The 17,058-nt window shown below is 48.5% G+C and overlaps 1 protein-coding gene across 4 annotated transcripts in view; it reads left to right on the top strand.

The window, feature by feature from the left end:
* The window catches only part of Fgd3 (FYVE, RhoGEF and PH domain containing 3), a 58,760-nt gene that overhangs the window by 10,444 nt on the left and 31,258 nt on the right, over positions 1-17,058 (top strand). For 2 of the 4 annotated variants that reach the window (XM_006516929.4, XM_006516930.4), the window contains exons 3-4: positions 11,808-11,963; positions 13,049-13,539. In XM_006516929.4, coding sequence (XP_006516992.1) covers positions 13,099-13,539 — 441 coding nt within the window. In that variant the 5' untranslated portion in view covers positions 11,808-11,963; positions 13,049-13,098. Of the gene's footprint in view, positions 1-661; positions 690-10,004; positions 11,287-11,807; positions 11,964-13,048; positions 13,540-17,058 lie in introns of those variants that run through there. The other 2 variants (NM_015759.2, XM_006516931.4) reach the window with 2 other exon arrangements.

Raw genomic sequence — 17,058 nt, 5'->3', positions numbered from 1 at the left:
ACCTAAAACAAACACAAAATTTAGGATAGATTAAGAAGACATTACTGAAATGGAGTCAAATTTGCAGCCTATATGCATGTTAGGCTAACCCCCTGCCCCATTATTTATTGACTTCCTGAGATAATGAGGGGACTTTCCCCTGAGGGCTGCCTGGAAGAGGCAGAGCTTAGCCCTGCTGGGGCAGTCCTCATCAGCCAGATAACCAGAAGTTCCCTCAGGTCTCTTGGAGTCACCGTGAAACAATGTCACTGGTGGGGTATGTTTCTTCCAACTTTCTGTAGTCACCAAGGTCTGTCTGGCCTGGGTCACCTGTCCCCTGATGGATCCTCTTCCCCATAGACAACATCAATCTCAGGTCTGCTCAGAGGAGCCCACCAAACCAGATGCAGGAGGTGTCTTTACTCAGTGACTTGTTAAACCTAAGCTCAGCCCTGGCTGCTACTGCAGAACCTGGTAGGGCTGAGCCAGGTCGAGTAAAAGGATTACGCTTTCGAAGTCATCCCACCACAAGCAGACCAGGCCCTTCAGGACCAGCAGACCAACCTCCTCTCACGTTGCGTCATCGCTACGGAAATGCAAATGTGCCACTGTTTTGTGACCAATATTGCAAAAATTAGAAAGAGGAAGTTGGGTTTTGTTCTTGCATGAGTTCAGCCCTGGGGGAGATGCAGACTGGTCTTGGAAGAAGGGTGAGTGGAGATTGGCTCCTGGGATCTTTGCAGAATCCTACAGTGTTTGTCTTGCGCTGTGAAGGGGCTTCGTGGCGGGTGGTAGGAGGTTACTAGAAACCAAACAGGAACCATTCAAGGGAGACAGATGTTTTCAAAGCAGGAAGTTGCTGTGGCACGGTAGCGGTGTCTCTTTTCATGCTGTTGTCTTTCAGTGGCTCGTACTGGTGAGAAGATAGGGTTGCTATGGGTGGGCATGAGAAGAGTTCGCGACTACAGAGTCCTGGACGTGCTATTGGCAGGTGGGGCACAGCTCACACTTAGGCTATGGGCAGTCTGTCGGTGACTACTGTGGTCCCTGGGAGGCTTGGGGGGGGGCACAGATCCAAGGCTGACCCCACCCAGTGTGCCTTAGTGGGGAAGAAAGCATGTCTTTTTCTGCTTAAGCAGAAGAGGTGGTCCCAGGGGATGATTTAATGGAGGCTAGGCCTTCGCATCCCATGTGGTTCTGGAATCTTCTCCAGTCTACAGTTTAGATATTAACAGATATGTCTGTCTAGCTGGGCACTGCTAGGAAAGAAAACTAAGCCCTCAAAGGACTCCTTGGGACCCCCAGGGCTTCGCCTGGGCAGCTCTGGGTAGTGGTACAGCCACTTAGGAGGCTGGCAGCCATAGAGCAGGCGCACGGCAGCATGGATAGAATGATATGATTATGATAACACTATGATACTATATGCCATGCAGAGTAAGCAGAGGCATATTTGAAAAGCCGGACTCTAGGACCTGTGGGGAGTGAGGCAGGAGTCACTGTCATTGTGGATGACAAGTCACTTGCCATTTTTCTGGGAGTCCCTGAGTGCTAGGGAGGATGAGCAGCTATAGGGGGATAGGGAGGGGACTCTGGTGAGAAAGAATGCCAGGGACAGGGTGATAGGCAGACTCTGCCTTGATTTCCCTTTCTGTAAAGTGAAGTCAGAATGATGCCAAGCCACACTGAGGTTTAGAGCTTACGCAGCTCTGCCTCATTTTAGATTGGTCCTACCTAGCCGGGGGTGGTGGTGGTAGTGATGGTAGCACACGCTTTCAATCCCAGCATTTGGTAGACAGAGGCAGGTGGATCTCTGAGTTCCAGGCCAGCCTGGTCTACAGAGCAAGTTCCACAACAGCAGGGCCACACAGAGAAACACCATCTCTTGGGGGGAAAAAAAACCAAAAACAAAGACTAAAATTGTTAGCCATTTGTGTGTGTGTGTTGAGGCATGTGTAGGGAAGCCAGAAGACAGTCTCAGATGTTATTCTCCAGGACCTGTCTATCTGGTTTTTTAGACAGGTTCTCTCATTGGCCTAGCTTGACACGTGGTTTACTGAGACTCTCCCCAGCCCCCATTTGGGTGAGAGATGAAACAGGCACAGAGCACTCTGCCAGCTCATCCCAGCCCCCCCCCCCCCGCCCAAAGTCTGTGAATGGACTAGCTGGTCCCCACATAAGCTCTCTGAGCTGATAACACACACTGTGCTTGGTTTGGGGGTGGGGCCAGCTCTGGCAAGGACAGGAGGAAGTGGTTTGTCTCAACTGGGCTGCCACAGACCCCCTGAAGCCTGCTTCTGCCCCTGCAAGGTCGCAGTGGAGACTGGCTTCTGTTTATAGAGGGATCTGCACCTCCCAATGTGCAGGGGCCTGAGAGCCACACTGAACTCTGCATACAGAGGTCGAGAGCACATTATGAGATCAGTGCTGAAATGGGCTTGTCTTCAGAAGCCTCACTGCCGAGTGAGAAACCTGGCCCTGCCGCTCAGTGATGAAAAGCAGCTCCGTGGGTTACAACAGGGACTCTGGGTATCTTGATGTGTGCTCCGGAAGTTTCTGCCGTACTGCGACTTCTTATGGGACCTGGGTAGGCTGATTGTGATCTTACACTTACAGATAGAAATTGTGATTGCTCCATTGTGTCTGTCTCCATTGTAAAGCGACTGAGAAGGAAGTCAAATCAGCACTGGGCAGATATAAAACCCAGATGATGCTGTTTTTGTGGACTGTTGTAGCAACTACAAGAAGGCTCTGAGACCGACGTGTGCCCAAAACAATGAACAAGGACAGAAGAATGCACAAAGCTGGTCACTGCTGTGGTGGCCTGTCTCTGCCTGCCTCTGGGCAGGGGGACAGACAGGGGGCAGGGACCAAGCTAGTCCAGGAAGGAAATGAGAAATGAGAAGGGCCATCGTTCACTGTGGCCACTTCCCTCTGTGTGCAGGATCCTCTGCACCCTAGATATCTCTAGGTGGGTGGGGGTTGGATATGACGATCTGGGCTAGTGCAGAGGAATGCAATAAGCCAGACCCTGTGTAAAATGGGGGCAGCAACACGATGGACTGAGGGCAAACTGACTGCCACCTGGTAACGTATCTTGCACCACAGTGAGGCTGGCACATGACCATACTAAGGTCTGGCCTGCTCTTCCTTCTGGTTTTCTGACTCTGGTGCTAGGCAGCCTCTCCCATGACCATTAACAGGTGGTCTCTGTGGCATGTGGGCACCAGATACTGACTTTCCCTTAAACAGCTGATTGGTGAGCCCCTGTCTCAAAAAATTCCTCAAATGGGCCTGGGCCCACTGGCTGCATCTACATTGGCATTGGACTTGATTTCCTGTCTCTTCCCCGCCCCCCCCCCCCGCCCAACACCCACCCCTGTGATCCCTACCATGGAGAGTATACCCCACAGGGCCTGGTTTGAAACTCCACACTTGCTGCCTTTCACCTGCTACAATCTCATTGCCCATCTCTAAGCCCCTAGAAATGGGGGGAATAATGAAATGTTCAGGTCCTGTAAAGTGAACTGAGCTGGACACTCAGGTCCTGTAAGGCGGGGTGATCTACACTGGAAATGAAACCTGGAGTCTGAGGACCTCACCAATACTGCACAGAGAACACACAGACAATTGGCATAGCAAAAGGGCGACTTTCTGGGTGGCACGCACACAGAGCAGGCTTTCAATCCTAATGCAAGGGTACTGTGTCTCCCCCACTGGCTGGGATTCAGCCTCACAGTCTTTCTCGATATTTAAAATTTGTTGCAAGTTGGCGGGCCTTCATGTTAATGGCCACCTAATGTAAGTAGATCATTCTCTGATGAGGGGTGAAGGCCCTATGGGTCTAGTAAGTCATCAGGATTTGCCTTTTTACAATATCTACTTGGGAAAATCATAGCAGTAGATTCTTCCCTAAGCCCTATGTCATGCCTAGCCATAGGTCCTTGATTGAATGATGCCAGGTATGGGTTTCATCTTATGGAATTGACCTTAAATCCAATCAAACAGTAGTTGGTATTCCCATTGATGTTCATGCCACTACTACAACATTGAGCATGTCTTGCCAGGCCAGTCACTGCTGGAGCTCACAGGGTGCAGTTGCCAGTGACTGATGGTTACTTCCCACCTCTAGCAGCAACTTAGGAACTCCCAGTACTGAGAGTAACTTAGTGCTACAACTTCCAGGTCAGTACCTGCTTTTTTGTTGTTGTTGCTGTTCCTACGCGTTTTATGACTCAAGTATGTGATCTCTTCAGCAATCAGGTCTTACCATCAAATTCTGTAGGGTAACCAATAACATCAGCCGGTGTTTGGAGGTATTTGAGGTCTCATTGACTAACAGCTCTAAAAGAGGTAACCCATTCCTGGCACTGGGCTTTAAACTTGATAGCCTGTAGTGCCCAGTAAGGGTACTGAAACCCCACTATAGGGTAGCTCCATTCTGTCTGTCTCTGTCTCTCTGTCTGTCTGTCTCTCTCATTCTCTCTCTCTGTGTATGTGTTTCAAAGAAGCTTGTACAGTAGGCTTTCATATGAAGGTTTTTGAAACTTTAGTGTTATTTATCCTTTCCTGTGCTCCCTCCTCTACCCTGTCTTCTTCACAATTTAATCCTTCCTGTTCCATCATATGCAGCCCTAAATGTGACATTTCTATCACACTCCTTCCTTCTAAGTATCCAGGCAGAAGGAGCCAAAAGATGGTCAAGCCAGAGGCAACAGATAGCTACAAGGACACAGTGTCTACCGGACACAGCAGGGCAGTCGTACAGATGAAATCACAATGGTTGTGACAACATATACAGTATCTGTGCAAGCAAAAGACAGACAAATCCCAGCGTGGATGGGGTGGTGGGGACAGAGTCCCACCCCTAGTTGAGGAGCTATTGACAATTGGTAATTGCTTGGAGAAAGACAGTCAGTTTTCTTTGAAACTGTAGCCCCAGGAAAGCTGACGGTGCTCCAGTGGAAAGCCATATATCCATTAATATATGAGCAGAACAAATTGAGCTTAGTGGGTTAAAATAGAAAGAAGACACACAGCTGGGTGAGTGGAGAGTGGGGGTGTAGATGTGGGAGGAGTTGGGGGAGAAGGGTGTCTGTGATCACAATGCACTGTGTGAAATTCTCAAAGAACTAAGACAGAATGAGAGGAAAACATTCAGTTGCAGAGAAGATGAACGGAATGAGAAAAGGGGTCCTCTGCCCTGGCCATTACGCTTTGGGAATGAGGAAGGGCCTTTATGTAGACAAAAAGGTTTCAAAGGTAGGGGAGATTACAAAACAGCATTGCAAAGGTCGAATTCCTGTGGTCATTTTTTGGGATAGAAAATATTTAAGTTCCTTGTAACCATTACCCTCACGTGGACAATCAGCTCTTGGGAAGTGTCCAGTCAGGTTCTATAAGGTGGAATGAGATGGACTCTCAGGTCCCGTAGTGGGTTAGCCTTGACAGTCAGGTCCTATGAGGCAGTATGACCTGATTCCATGTCCTGTTAAGTAGGTAGCCTGTTTTCTTAGGTCCCGAGAGGTGGAGGGTGTGGTTGCTCAGATCCTCTGAGGTTACCTGGATACTCAGATCTTGGGAAGTGGGATGACATGGTGACTTGGGTCTGTGAGGTGACATGACTTGGACACTCAGGTTCTGTGAGGTAGAGCAACTTGTATTTACTATGCACAGAACCCAGACCCTGTGTTCTGCCTCATGACTGACCTCCAAAGTCTTCCCAGGTTTGGGTGTCAGCTTTTAGCCCCTGACATTTGGGTTTGTGTTATAACACCTGACACTTACGTCATGGTCTGGTCTTCCTGTTTCAGTTGTCACCTGCATGATGATGTATGAGCCTGGCCAAAGAGGGACTGCTTTACGATAGAATGCTACCTGCCATGATCTCAATTACAAGGAACTTAAAGTTTATGTTTTTAAAATTTGCATGCAGTGAAAGCATAATTCTGCATGTGAATGTAGCCATATTAGCAGGATTCTAAATGTTCACTGGCACGTTGGTTCCAAGTCCACCATTGATTTGCTCTCCCAAAACATCTAGTGTGACTGGCTGGGGGTCACGTGATAAAATGAGGCTCCTCTTTTAATTGCACGCCAGTGAGGAGAGGAGGAGGAGGAGGAGAAGGAGGATAACAGAGTGTAGGGAGGAACAGCTTGGGTGAGGGCTGGATGGGGTCTGAATGGAGGAAGAGAGGAGCATGGGAATATGCGGGAGTCATGGGATGCCTCTTAGAGGGAAAGCCTGTTTAGGAGCCAAATAAAACAGGGGTGATCGATCCTATTCTCTACTGAGGAAAAGTTTGTGCAGAGCATCTGAGGGGGCTCCTGGGAGAATATCAGCGCTAAGGGGGTCAGGGTAGAGTGGTTGGGTGGACCGTGATGTGGAAAAGTCAGTGTCTGTTTCAGGCTACCGTGAAGACCTTGCTCTTCTGTCTTGCTTCATTGTGTTTTACAATGGAAATTGCCAAACATAACCCCAAATAGAGACAGAATTATATACTGAGCCAAAGAGCTTGTTCTGAAGGCAGCCTGAACTTACATAAAGAATGGAATTCTGGGGGTCTGCAAGATGGACCAGCAAGCAGGTAAAGGTGTGTTGCCTGATGACCTAAGTTCTGTCCTCAGGAAGTTCATGGTGGAAGAAGAGAAGAGACCCACAATTTGTCCTCTGCCCTCCACATGCGCACACACATTCACATGTACACAAACACACACACTCACACACATGTGCACACATACACACATGCACATGCATGTATACACATGCACCCATGCACTCACACACACACACACACACACACAGAGACACTTATATACACACAGTATACAAAAAATATTGAGTAAACATGCAGGTAATAAGATTAAATGTGAGGTGGGAAGATGACTCAACAGGTAAAGGCACCTGCAGCTGAGTCTGACAAACTAACAACAGTCTTGTAGTCCTGGGGCCTACATAGAAGAAGGAGAGAGTCAGCTCCACAAAGTTGCCCTCTGACTTACACTTGTTGGCTGTGGCTCTCTCTCTCTCTCTCTCTCTCTCTCTCTCTCTCTCTCTCTCTCTCTCTCTCTCTCTCTCTGTCTCTGTCTGTCTGTCTGTCTGTCTGTCTGTCTCTCACACACACAAATGAATAAATATCATAGTAATTTTATTTTGTTTTTAAGATTAAATGAGTTAGGTGTGGCAAGGCATGCCTTTAAGCCCAGCATTCAGGAAGCAGAGCTTGTGATCACAAGAAAAAGTTCCAGATCTGACTTGCCAACACAGCCACCCCTGTGTAACAGGTAGCTCTGTCCTTGTTGTTCACCAGCCCTGATGGCCAACCCTCATCCATTCCTGGACCTGTGATTCTCTGCCAATCTAGTTTCAGGCCAACATTATTGCTGTGCTTAGTACTTAATTTCTCTTTGTCCTGCCACAGCTGAATGGGTAGGGATCTCTGTGTGTCACAGTGGCCTAGAGTTGTTTCAGGTGACAGTAACCTATCAGATGGGTATGCCATGCTGCCTGTTAGGCCTTCCAAAACTGGACAGAGTGGCTACTCTTGGGTTGTTGTATGCTTCCCCAGGCTTCAGGAATCTGTGTAGAACCATCACTGTGTCCCTTCTGAGGAAGCTGAGTATAGCCCTTAATTTCTAGGTAATAAGGCATATAAACAGGAACATGCTACATTCAAAACCTTAGTGCTAACAATGGTCCAAGGGTTGCATTGCCCCAAAGATGGATGTATTGGCTGGAGATATACCACAGAAGTAAAATGACAAGCTAGCATATGTAAGGCCTTGGATTCCATCCCCAGTAATCACACACACACACACACACACACACACACACACACACACACACACGATGAATATAATGAAAGTAGCCAAACTGCATTCAGTTTGTGGTGAGTAGGCTGTTAAGATACCCAGTGAGATCTTAGAGGATTAGCTTGGGATGAGAGCAAAGGGTGTCTGCACAGGCCGTCCTATGAGACCAGGGTTGCTGCTGGAACCTCTGGTAGCTTGATCCTCCCGGGTATGCAGGGAACTCGCTGTGTTTCCCCTTCCTCTGTCTCTGGATCTCTCATCTAGGGTGGTGTAACCCATGAGGAAACCATCCCCTCATTTAGCTAAAGTCAAATGCTGAAGCTGTAATAATCTCAGGGCCACCAGGATGGTCCTTCATGCTGTGCTACCATCCACTACCTCTAGCCTCATCCCTAGGTGACAGGTTGTACAGTTGGGCCTTGGTCTTGTAGAGGAAGACTGGGGAGCAGGGGGAGGGCTTTGGCACAGGAGGTCAACACTCTGTGCGGAGGCTTCAGAAACAGGCTGGTGGGTGTTCCTTACCTGGCTCAGACCTCTGTGGGCCACACTCCTCCTGGTTCTCTACAAGGAGTAAATTCATGTGTTCTGAGACATTGGCATCTTAGTGTGAATCCCTAAAACCCGCCTGCCCCAGCCCCCCAGCCTTGGTTCAAAAGAAACTGTTCCTTCAGAGCATGGTGGCTTATGCCTGTAATCCCAGCCTTGAGGAGACTGGGAACTTGCTTGGGTTATAGGAAGGAAGACCCTGTCGCAGGGGGCAAAAAAGGATGCGGTGTTGTCTTCTCCACTCAGCTTGCCCTCATGCGTCTGCCCTGCTCGGAGGTCCCACTGATCCCCCACCCCAATTCCAAGGTGTGAGACCCCCCACCCCCCACTGTGTTCTCATCAGATGAGGAACTAGAGTTCTTCCTAGGCTGAGAACCTAAGAGGAGCACTCATCCCTCCCAGGCACCTCTGAGTCATGAGGTGGCATTAATCTCCCAGGGGGCTGGTCATCCCACCAGGCCATGACTAGGGCACCCTGGGGCTTGCTCCTTGATGATATGGACTTGGTGGGTTTTCAATGTGAAGCCATCACGTTAAGCCAAGGAGAAGCCAAATAAGGACACAAAGTGGCTTGCTTATAGTTATTCTGTCATTCTTAGATATAGGCCTAATACATTTCAATGTTCCTATGAGTCACCTTCAACTGATTGAGGTTTTGGTTTGGTTTTTTTCCATCATGACTATGTATGTCTGGTATTCAGGAAAAGGAACTAAAAAAAACAAAAAAACAAAAAAAAAAACAAAACAGGCAAGGTCTATGTAGCTTAGACTAACCTCTAACCACCCATATCCCATATAGCCAAGGTTGATCTTGAACTCCCTACTCTCCTCCCTTATTACAGGGGTGTAACACCAGGTACAGTTTATATAGTGTTGGGGACTGAACCTGGGGCTTCAAACATACTAGGTAAGCTCTCTACCGACTGAGCTGCGTCTCCTAAGCCTGCCTGGTAATTTTTGACTAGATGTCAGCCACTTGAGGTTTTTACTTTGCTGGGTCCCAGATATTTTAGAGTTTTCTTCAAGGGGGGAGTTCAATTGTAACTAGTTTGGCCTTCCTGTTAAGTGGAATGGCAGAAGTCACTGGAAGGTTAGTGATCTACCACCCCTGAGACAAGACCCTCCTGAGTACTGGACCTTGCAGGTCTGCAGTTTTCAGGATGGACAGCGGTCACAGGCAACCTTGCCCCGTGTGGCGTTGCAAATGCTCCTTCCAGTCCTCTGAGGGAATGTTCTTTGTCCAGGCTCATAATGTCCCCTCTCATGTGAACTCAACATAGGAGCATCTCTGAGGATCTCTGGGGTCTTTCTCAGTAAAGCTTTCTTCTTTGTAGAGCTCTTTCCTGTCAATGCCAGTCAGCCTTTATGGTCAGCTGGGCATCTTCTCACTTCTGTGAGCCCACTGGGCTCTCCTTACTTCTCCCTGGCTCACAAATAGTCTCTAGGCAGTAATCTGAGGCAAGAGGTCTCATCCCATGGTTCCCATCTCTCGAGGGCTTGTGGGGCTTTGCTGTCTGATGTATGGTGTCTCATCAACTTTCCTTTATGTAGTATATTGAAGCATATGGCAAACCACTTTGTTTATGTTTTGTTTTTCAAGACATGGTTTCTCTGTGTAGCTTTGAGTGTCCTGGAACTCAGTCTGTTGATCAGGCTGGCCTCAAACTCACAGAGATCTGTCTGCCTCTGCCTCCCCAGTGCTGGGACTAAAGGTGTGCACCACCACTAGCTAGGTTTGTGGCAAACCACTTGTAATGGGCATTTTCTTCTTTATTTTTTTGTTGGTTCTGCTAAAAATAAACCTTGATTCTGAGCTAAGGCACTGGGAGGTGGAGGCAGGAAGGATTTGACATTCTAAAGGCCAGTTGAGGCTACTTAGAAGGTTTAGCACCAACCTGAACTGCACGAGACCTTGTCTCAAAAGCAATGAGGTGGGAAGATGGCTTACTTGGTAAGGTACTTGAATCTGAGTTTGAGTCCACGGGACTCACGTAAAAGGCTGGGCGTGGCCAAACACCCCTGTAAATCCCAGTTGCTGGTGCCTGGAAAACGAAAGATCCCCAGGGCTTGCTGGCTAGCCAGTCTAACCAAACTGAGCTTCAGGCTTAGTGAGAAACCATGAATAGCAAGAAGATGGAGAATGGCTACAGGAGGCACTCAGCATTGACTATGGCACTCACAAACACAGACACATGTCTTGACCCCGAAGCATAGCTCCTCCCCGGTAGTAGGGACAAGCGAGCCTCTACTCTGCCTGGTTGCCACAGCCTCTGACCACTATTGAGGCTGAGCTCAGCTCACATTCCGTACAGAGCTTTTTTATTGCTGTGTCATGTCGACTTCTGGAAACATTCAGTTTATCTTCCAATGCTATGAGAAGAATGTAGACAAACATGTATTTTCTGTTTAGAAGTCAGATATTTCTGTCCAGCAAACCTGCTAAGAATGTTAACACCAAGTCTAGTTACTGTTTAGCTTGCTACTGGCTTGGAGCATGCTCAACACACTTCTTTCTAGTTGAATTTAATAGCTAAATACACTTACTGGCCAGCTACTACAGATGTTTGGACACATCTGATTCATTGGCCTTGAGGCACGGTTATATAGTAACCTGAATAATAAAGCTATTTCCTTTAAAAAAAAAAAGTGACACTAGCCAATGAAAATGTCTTCCTGTAGTGACTTTGGAGTCACTGACAGAAAAACCCATCCTAAGGTAGTTTAGCCACAAGAAGGTTAGCTCACTCAGGAGCCTATGTGGATGGGAGGAGCTCTGTTCTGTGGCCTATTGGCTCCCAGAGCTAGGGGAACTCGACCAACTCTGCGCGTGGCCGGAGGCAAGGCAGTCAGATGTGTAGCTGGAGGCCAGGAGTCTACACCCATGGTTCTAACTCTGCTCTCTGGTGAAGGAGGAAGTGAGGAGAGAAGCTGCGGACCGGCGAGTACCAGAGAGTGAGTGTGTGGGAGCCAATACTGAGTGTTCAGTGTGGGAACCGAGTGTGATGACTGTGTGTGTCTGGTGGGGCCACTGTGTGAGCGTGTCACTGAGTGTGTCTCGTAGAGTGTGAATGTGTGTGAGTTACCACCAAGTGAATTAGCATAGCTGCTGAGTGTGAGTGTTTAAGATCCTTACTATGTGGGGACTCTACAGTGAGTGCTGGCAATGTGGCTGGGTGACTTTGTGGGCTAGGGAGGACGCTGATGTGCTGAGCTCTCTTAAACATCCCTGGCTCTAGGGCACAGCTTACGGCACTGGCACCATCCTAGCCTTCTTGGGTCCCACAATTGGTCTTAGAGGCTGACAGTGGGCCATTCTGTGCTCTCCATCTGCCCTGAGGAAGCCTGTGTCCTGCCCTGAGTCTGCTATGGTGGGCGGAGGCCTAAGACATATTACTTCAGCTCATTCCTTTAGAACTGGGGCTTTGGTCTGCTCCAAACACCATTGTCTTTTGTGTGTGTGTTTTTTTTTCTAGCACCTTCTAAACAACTTCACTTCCAATGGTCTGGGCAAGACATTTTAATAGATTGTTCTAGACTCTGTTGGGCAATTCCAAAGCCCCGGCCGGAGGAAGCAGGTGCCTGTTCATCAATCCCTGACAGCCTCATTGGGCAACAGTGTTAGGCAACAGGTAAGTGTTACCAGCCCCCCTCGCCCTTTTCCTCTGAAACTGCACCTTATTGTCAAAATGATTTCAAAGACTGTCTACCTCCCTTTTGTCCAGGCTCACCTTTGACCCTCCTCGGAGTTAGTTATTGATGAATTCCTTGAACTCTAAGAATTGACTCTTGACTCTCTGTGTGGTGTGCAAGTGCAAATGCCGTGTGAACTACCTGTAGTGATCAGGACCTAGGCTTCCTCCTTTGGGGAAGATCAGGGTTGAAAGAGCCTTGAGGGGGACACAAAAGTGTGTCGTAAATGGGAGCCTCCCCCCTTCGGCTGGCGGTTTCACTGTTCATGAATTTATTTTTAAATATGTTAAGCAGCTCATAGCCTCATGTTCCAAGAACTCCACACACTGTTCCACGGGATTACTTGTGTGTGTACGGAGGTGGGGTGCGCCCAAACATATGTGTGCGTGTGTGTGTAGGTCATAGATCGTGTCTTCGTCTCCCTTCATTTTATAGTTTGTGGCAGGGCTTGTCACTAAAAGTCATTCTTTTGGCTAGACTGGCTAGCCACTGAGCTGCCAGGATCTAGCTGTCTCCACGGCCCCCACCCCTAGCACAGGGATCGCAGGCACGGTCACCACCACGGCCAGCTTTTAACCCCAGTGCTGTGTGTCTGAACTCGGGTTCATGCTTGCACAGGATTTCCCCACTGATTCCCCAGGCCTAGGATTACATTTGGGGGGGGGGTTGGTTTTTCGAGACAGGGTTTCTCTGTATAGCTCTGGCTGTCCTGGAACTCACTTTGTAGACCAGGCTGGCCTCGAACTCAGAAATCCGCCTGCCTCTGCTTCCCGAGTGCTGGGATTAAAGGCGTGCGCCACCACGCCCGGCTCTAGGATTACTTTTTTATGTAAGTAAACAACCTTCCTCTTTAGAGAAAACATTCCCTTTGCCATTCCCTCAAACCTGTCTTGATAGGACCCAACGGGGTGTTGTGAAGTAGTATTTCCCACACAGCCCCAGCCTGCCCGGTCTGATTGAGGCTGGTGCTCTGAGGGTTGCCTTCAACGACTGTACTGAGCTGAGAGCTCCTTTTCCCCAACAGGAATTCCTTGGGCAGCCTCCTAGCAGAGCCCCGGGAGTTTGGCTGTGAAGATGGAATTGGGTAGGAGCCCCTCGACACCCCAAGAAGAAGCCATTTCCCCTCTTGGAGTACTTGGCACTGGGCCCAGCAGCTCCCCACTAGGGAAGCTTCAAGCCCTTCCCATCGGTCCAGGTGCCCACCGAGGGGCTCATAGCAGCTCAGCCCCAGCAGGGGACAGCTCCACGCGGGAGCCAAGTGGTGCCATGAAGATCCCCAACAGAGACAGTGGAATTGACAGCCCATCCTCCAGTGTGGCCAGTGAGAACTTCCCCTGTGAGGAGAGCAGTGAGGGCTCTCCAAGCCCTGCCATCCTGGGGCTACCCTCTGAGACGGCTTCGGACAGCCGGGTCCCACAGGACAACCCCCAGGAGGAAGAAGATAGTGGCATGGGTGAGGAGCCTGACCCCAAGGTCACCCTGTTTAGGCCTCAGGAGGATGTCAGCTTGACTCAGGTAAGCCTTCCTCCCTCTACATTCAACTTGGGGTACATGGGCAGTGCTGGAGATGTGTGCTGGGTAACACCCACACCCTGTGCTCAGGAAATGTTGCCCATACACTCATTCCACACGAGGGGACTCCTGGGGCGGAGTCGACCAGAAAAGACTCGGAGGAGCACCCTGATACCTTGAGTGTACTTGATACTTGAATGTAATTTCTTCCTCATTGGGGTGTGTGAGAGAGAGACAGAGAGAGAGAGAGAGAGAGGGAGAGAGAGAGAGACAGAGAGACAGAGACAGAGACAGAGACAGAGAGAGAGAGAGAGAGAGAGAGAGCATTATTCATGCTCCTTTAGAAGGTTGGTAGAACTTACCATTAAAGTGGGACATTTTGGCATTATTGATCGGTGCCTTATTCATTGCTTCTTTCCCAGATTCTCACATTTCTTCATGATGCAACTGTCTTTATAGCCACACACTCCCGAGGATTCACTTTTCCTAGGCTGTACAGTCTGTTAGCACACAGTTGCTCGTTCTCTGGTAGCCCTTTTTTATTTTCACATCACAAGTTATGCCAACACGCCCTCTTCTGCTTCTGGCTTAGGAACCGGTCTCCTCTCTTTCTCTAAGGCCCCTTAGCTGAAGTTGCTGAGTTTTCTTGAGCTTTTCAGACTTTGGCTTGGTTACTCTTTTGTAATTGTTTTTCCATTCTTTGTCTTTTATCTCAGCTCTGATCTTCCTTCCTTAGTCTGGCCTAGCCTTGGGCTTAGTTAGCCTACACTTGCTCTGCTAGTTTTTCAATATATAGTTAGCTTGTTGGAAGATTTTGATTCTCTCTCTCTCTCTCTCTCTCTCTCTCTCTCTCTCTGTCTCTTGTGCTGGAGATGGAACCCAGGGCATGGTGGATAACCATTGAGCTACGTTCCCAACAGTGGTTTTTTTTTTAAATTTGACTTTTTAAGTGTCTGTGTGTGTGCATGTTCACATGTGTGGGGGCATACACACGTGTGCGGGTGCAAGGACAGGTGTGAGGAAGGACAGGTGTGGGTGTGCATGTGGAGGTCCTAACGCAGGGCAACTTCCTGGCCCACTCTCCTCTTTGTTTATTGAGGCAGGATCTCTCTTTGAACTCACAGTGCTTGCTTTCCGGCGGAGCTAACCAGTTTGCCCTGGGATCCCGTCTCTGCCTCCTGAATGCATGAGTATTAGTTTGCCTGTGTCTGTGGATTTTCTCCATTTTCTTGCTTTATTCCATTGTGACTGAAAAAAGATATTTTGAATAATTTCGGCTTTTGTTTTGCATTTGTTAAGACGAGTTTTATGCAGCACACGGTCTGCCCTGAGCAGTGTTCCTCGTACGTTACACTGTTGCTGGGTGAGGCGTTCCGTAAGGCATCATTGCATGTGCTGTTCTCCCAGGCCTGGCTTTTCATAACTGATCTTCTGTCCAGATGTTCTGACCACCGCAGAGAGCTGGGTACCGAGGCTTCTAGCGACGAATTCGTTGCCTGTTAGTCTTCCATGCAGTAGTCACCGTCTGCATCACTTACGGTTATATTTTCTTGGTGACTTTTAAAATTATCTTTTAACGCTCTCTGTAGTTACTTTTAATTTTTAAAAACATGGTTTTCTCCTCAGTGTGTGGAGGGAGGGGGTGGGGCAGTCAGAGAACGACTCTGTGTAAGACTCTTCCCCTTCCACCAAGTAAGACTCAGAGATTAAACTCAGGCCATCAGGTTTAGTGGCAAACACCCCCCCCCCCATTTTGTTTGCTATAAATAAGGCATTTTGGGGGAGGTGTTGCTATTTGCATGAAACATCTTCTCTTGTCTTTCCCCACTTTTATCCTGTGCGCCCTTATATGCAGAAATACCAACTGAGTCTCCAGTGAATAATGTATTTAGGAAGGAGGAGGCATGGCAGTGTGCACCTACAATCCTAGACTTAGACGTTTAAGTTCACCCTCAGCTACACGGGAAGTTGGAGGCCTGTCTGAGTTACAGGAGAGAGAGGCTGACTCACCTCATACCTCAGGCTGACCCGGAACTTACCTCATAGCCTGACTGTCTCAGTTCAGTCCTCTCGCTGGGATTACAGGCGACCAGCACCACACCCAGCTTCAGCCTTCTTTGGTTCATTTGATCTGTGCGTGTTTTTTCCTGTGGAGTTTAGCATGATTACATGCAGAGTCATTACTGAAGGGGGAGGATGGGAAGGCCACTCGTAAGGTTGCCGTCTGTCGCTTTCCTACTTTCTCTTCCCCTCTCACCATCTTTCTCTGTATTTCTTTCATTGACTTTTGTACTGACATAGGTTGATTCTTTCCATTTTCACTTTTCCCTTCCTATATGCATATCCATAAATGTTTTACGTGCAGTCGCTGTTGTTGTTACTAAAAAAATGTAAAGCTACATTTGATCTGATGCTGGCCAAGCTCTGGCCTTCCTCATCCCCTCCCCTTTGTTTTACCGATGTCTCAAATTCACCTGTATGCTATTGGACCATTGAAGATAGATTTAACGCTTCTCTTATTGTTTCTGAGATTGTGTAACCCAGGGTGACCCCAAGTGAATGCTTCTCCTGTCTTAGGCTCTTAAGTGATTGCACTCCAGGCATGTGCCACCCACACCCACTTTATGTGGTGCTGGGACTGAACCCAGAGATTCCTGCACTCCAGGCCAGGACTCTACCAATGCAGCCACATCTGCAGCCTCAGCCTGTCATTTCTACTTGAAGGACACCTTCTGCCTTTCTCCCCCTGCCACACACACTCAAGGATGGATTTATTTATTTATTTATTTATTTATTTACTGTTGGTATATGTGTGTCTGTGTTTGGGGTAGGGGTTGCATAGATCAGGAGAAAACATCAGGTGGCCTTCTCCATCACTCTGGGTTTCTTCCTTTTAGTCGGTGTCTTAGGCAGGGTTTCTATTCCTGCACAAAACATCATAACCAAGAAGCAAGCTGGAGAGGAAAGGGTTTATTCAGCGTACACTTTCCACACTGCTGTTCATCACCAAAGGAAGTCAGGACTGGAACTCACACAGGACAGGAACTTGGAGGCAGGAGATGATATAGAGGCCATGGAGGGATGTTCCTTACTGGCTTGCTCTCTTATAGAACCCAAGGCTACCAGCCCAGGGATGGCACCACCCACGATGAGCTGGGCCCTTCTCCCTTGATCACTAATTGAGAAAATGCCTTACAGCTGGATCTCATGGAGGCATTTCCTCAAGGGAGGTTCCTTTCTCTACGATAACTTCAGCTTGTGCCAAGTTGACACACAGAACCAGCCAGTAAAGTTGGGGTCTATTCCTGAACCTGGGGCCCATCTTTTCTCCATTAGGCTTAAAGCAAGCAAGCCCCAGCGATCCTCCTGCCTCCATCCCCTTAGATCTATTACAGGTGTGGGCAAGACACCCGGCTTTGAACATTTGTGCTGGTGTCTGGACTCAGTCTTCATGGTTGCACAACTAGAACTCTTAACTGATGAACCAGGACTCATTTTACTGGTTTTTTTTTCTTTAAGTAT

Source organism: Mus musculus, chromosome 13 (genome assembly GCF_000001635.26).
Source record: "Mus musculus strain C57BL/6J chromosome 13, GRCm38.p6 C57BL/6J".
Taxonomy (NCBI): domain Eukaryota; kingdom Metazoa; phylum Chordata; class Mammalia; order Rodentia; family Muridae; genus Mus; species Mus musculus.
The sequence above is the reverse complement of the archived record's forward strand: the minus strand, read 5'-3'. Positions and strand labels throughout refer to the sequence as shown.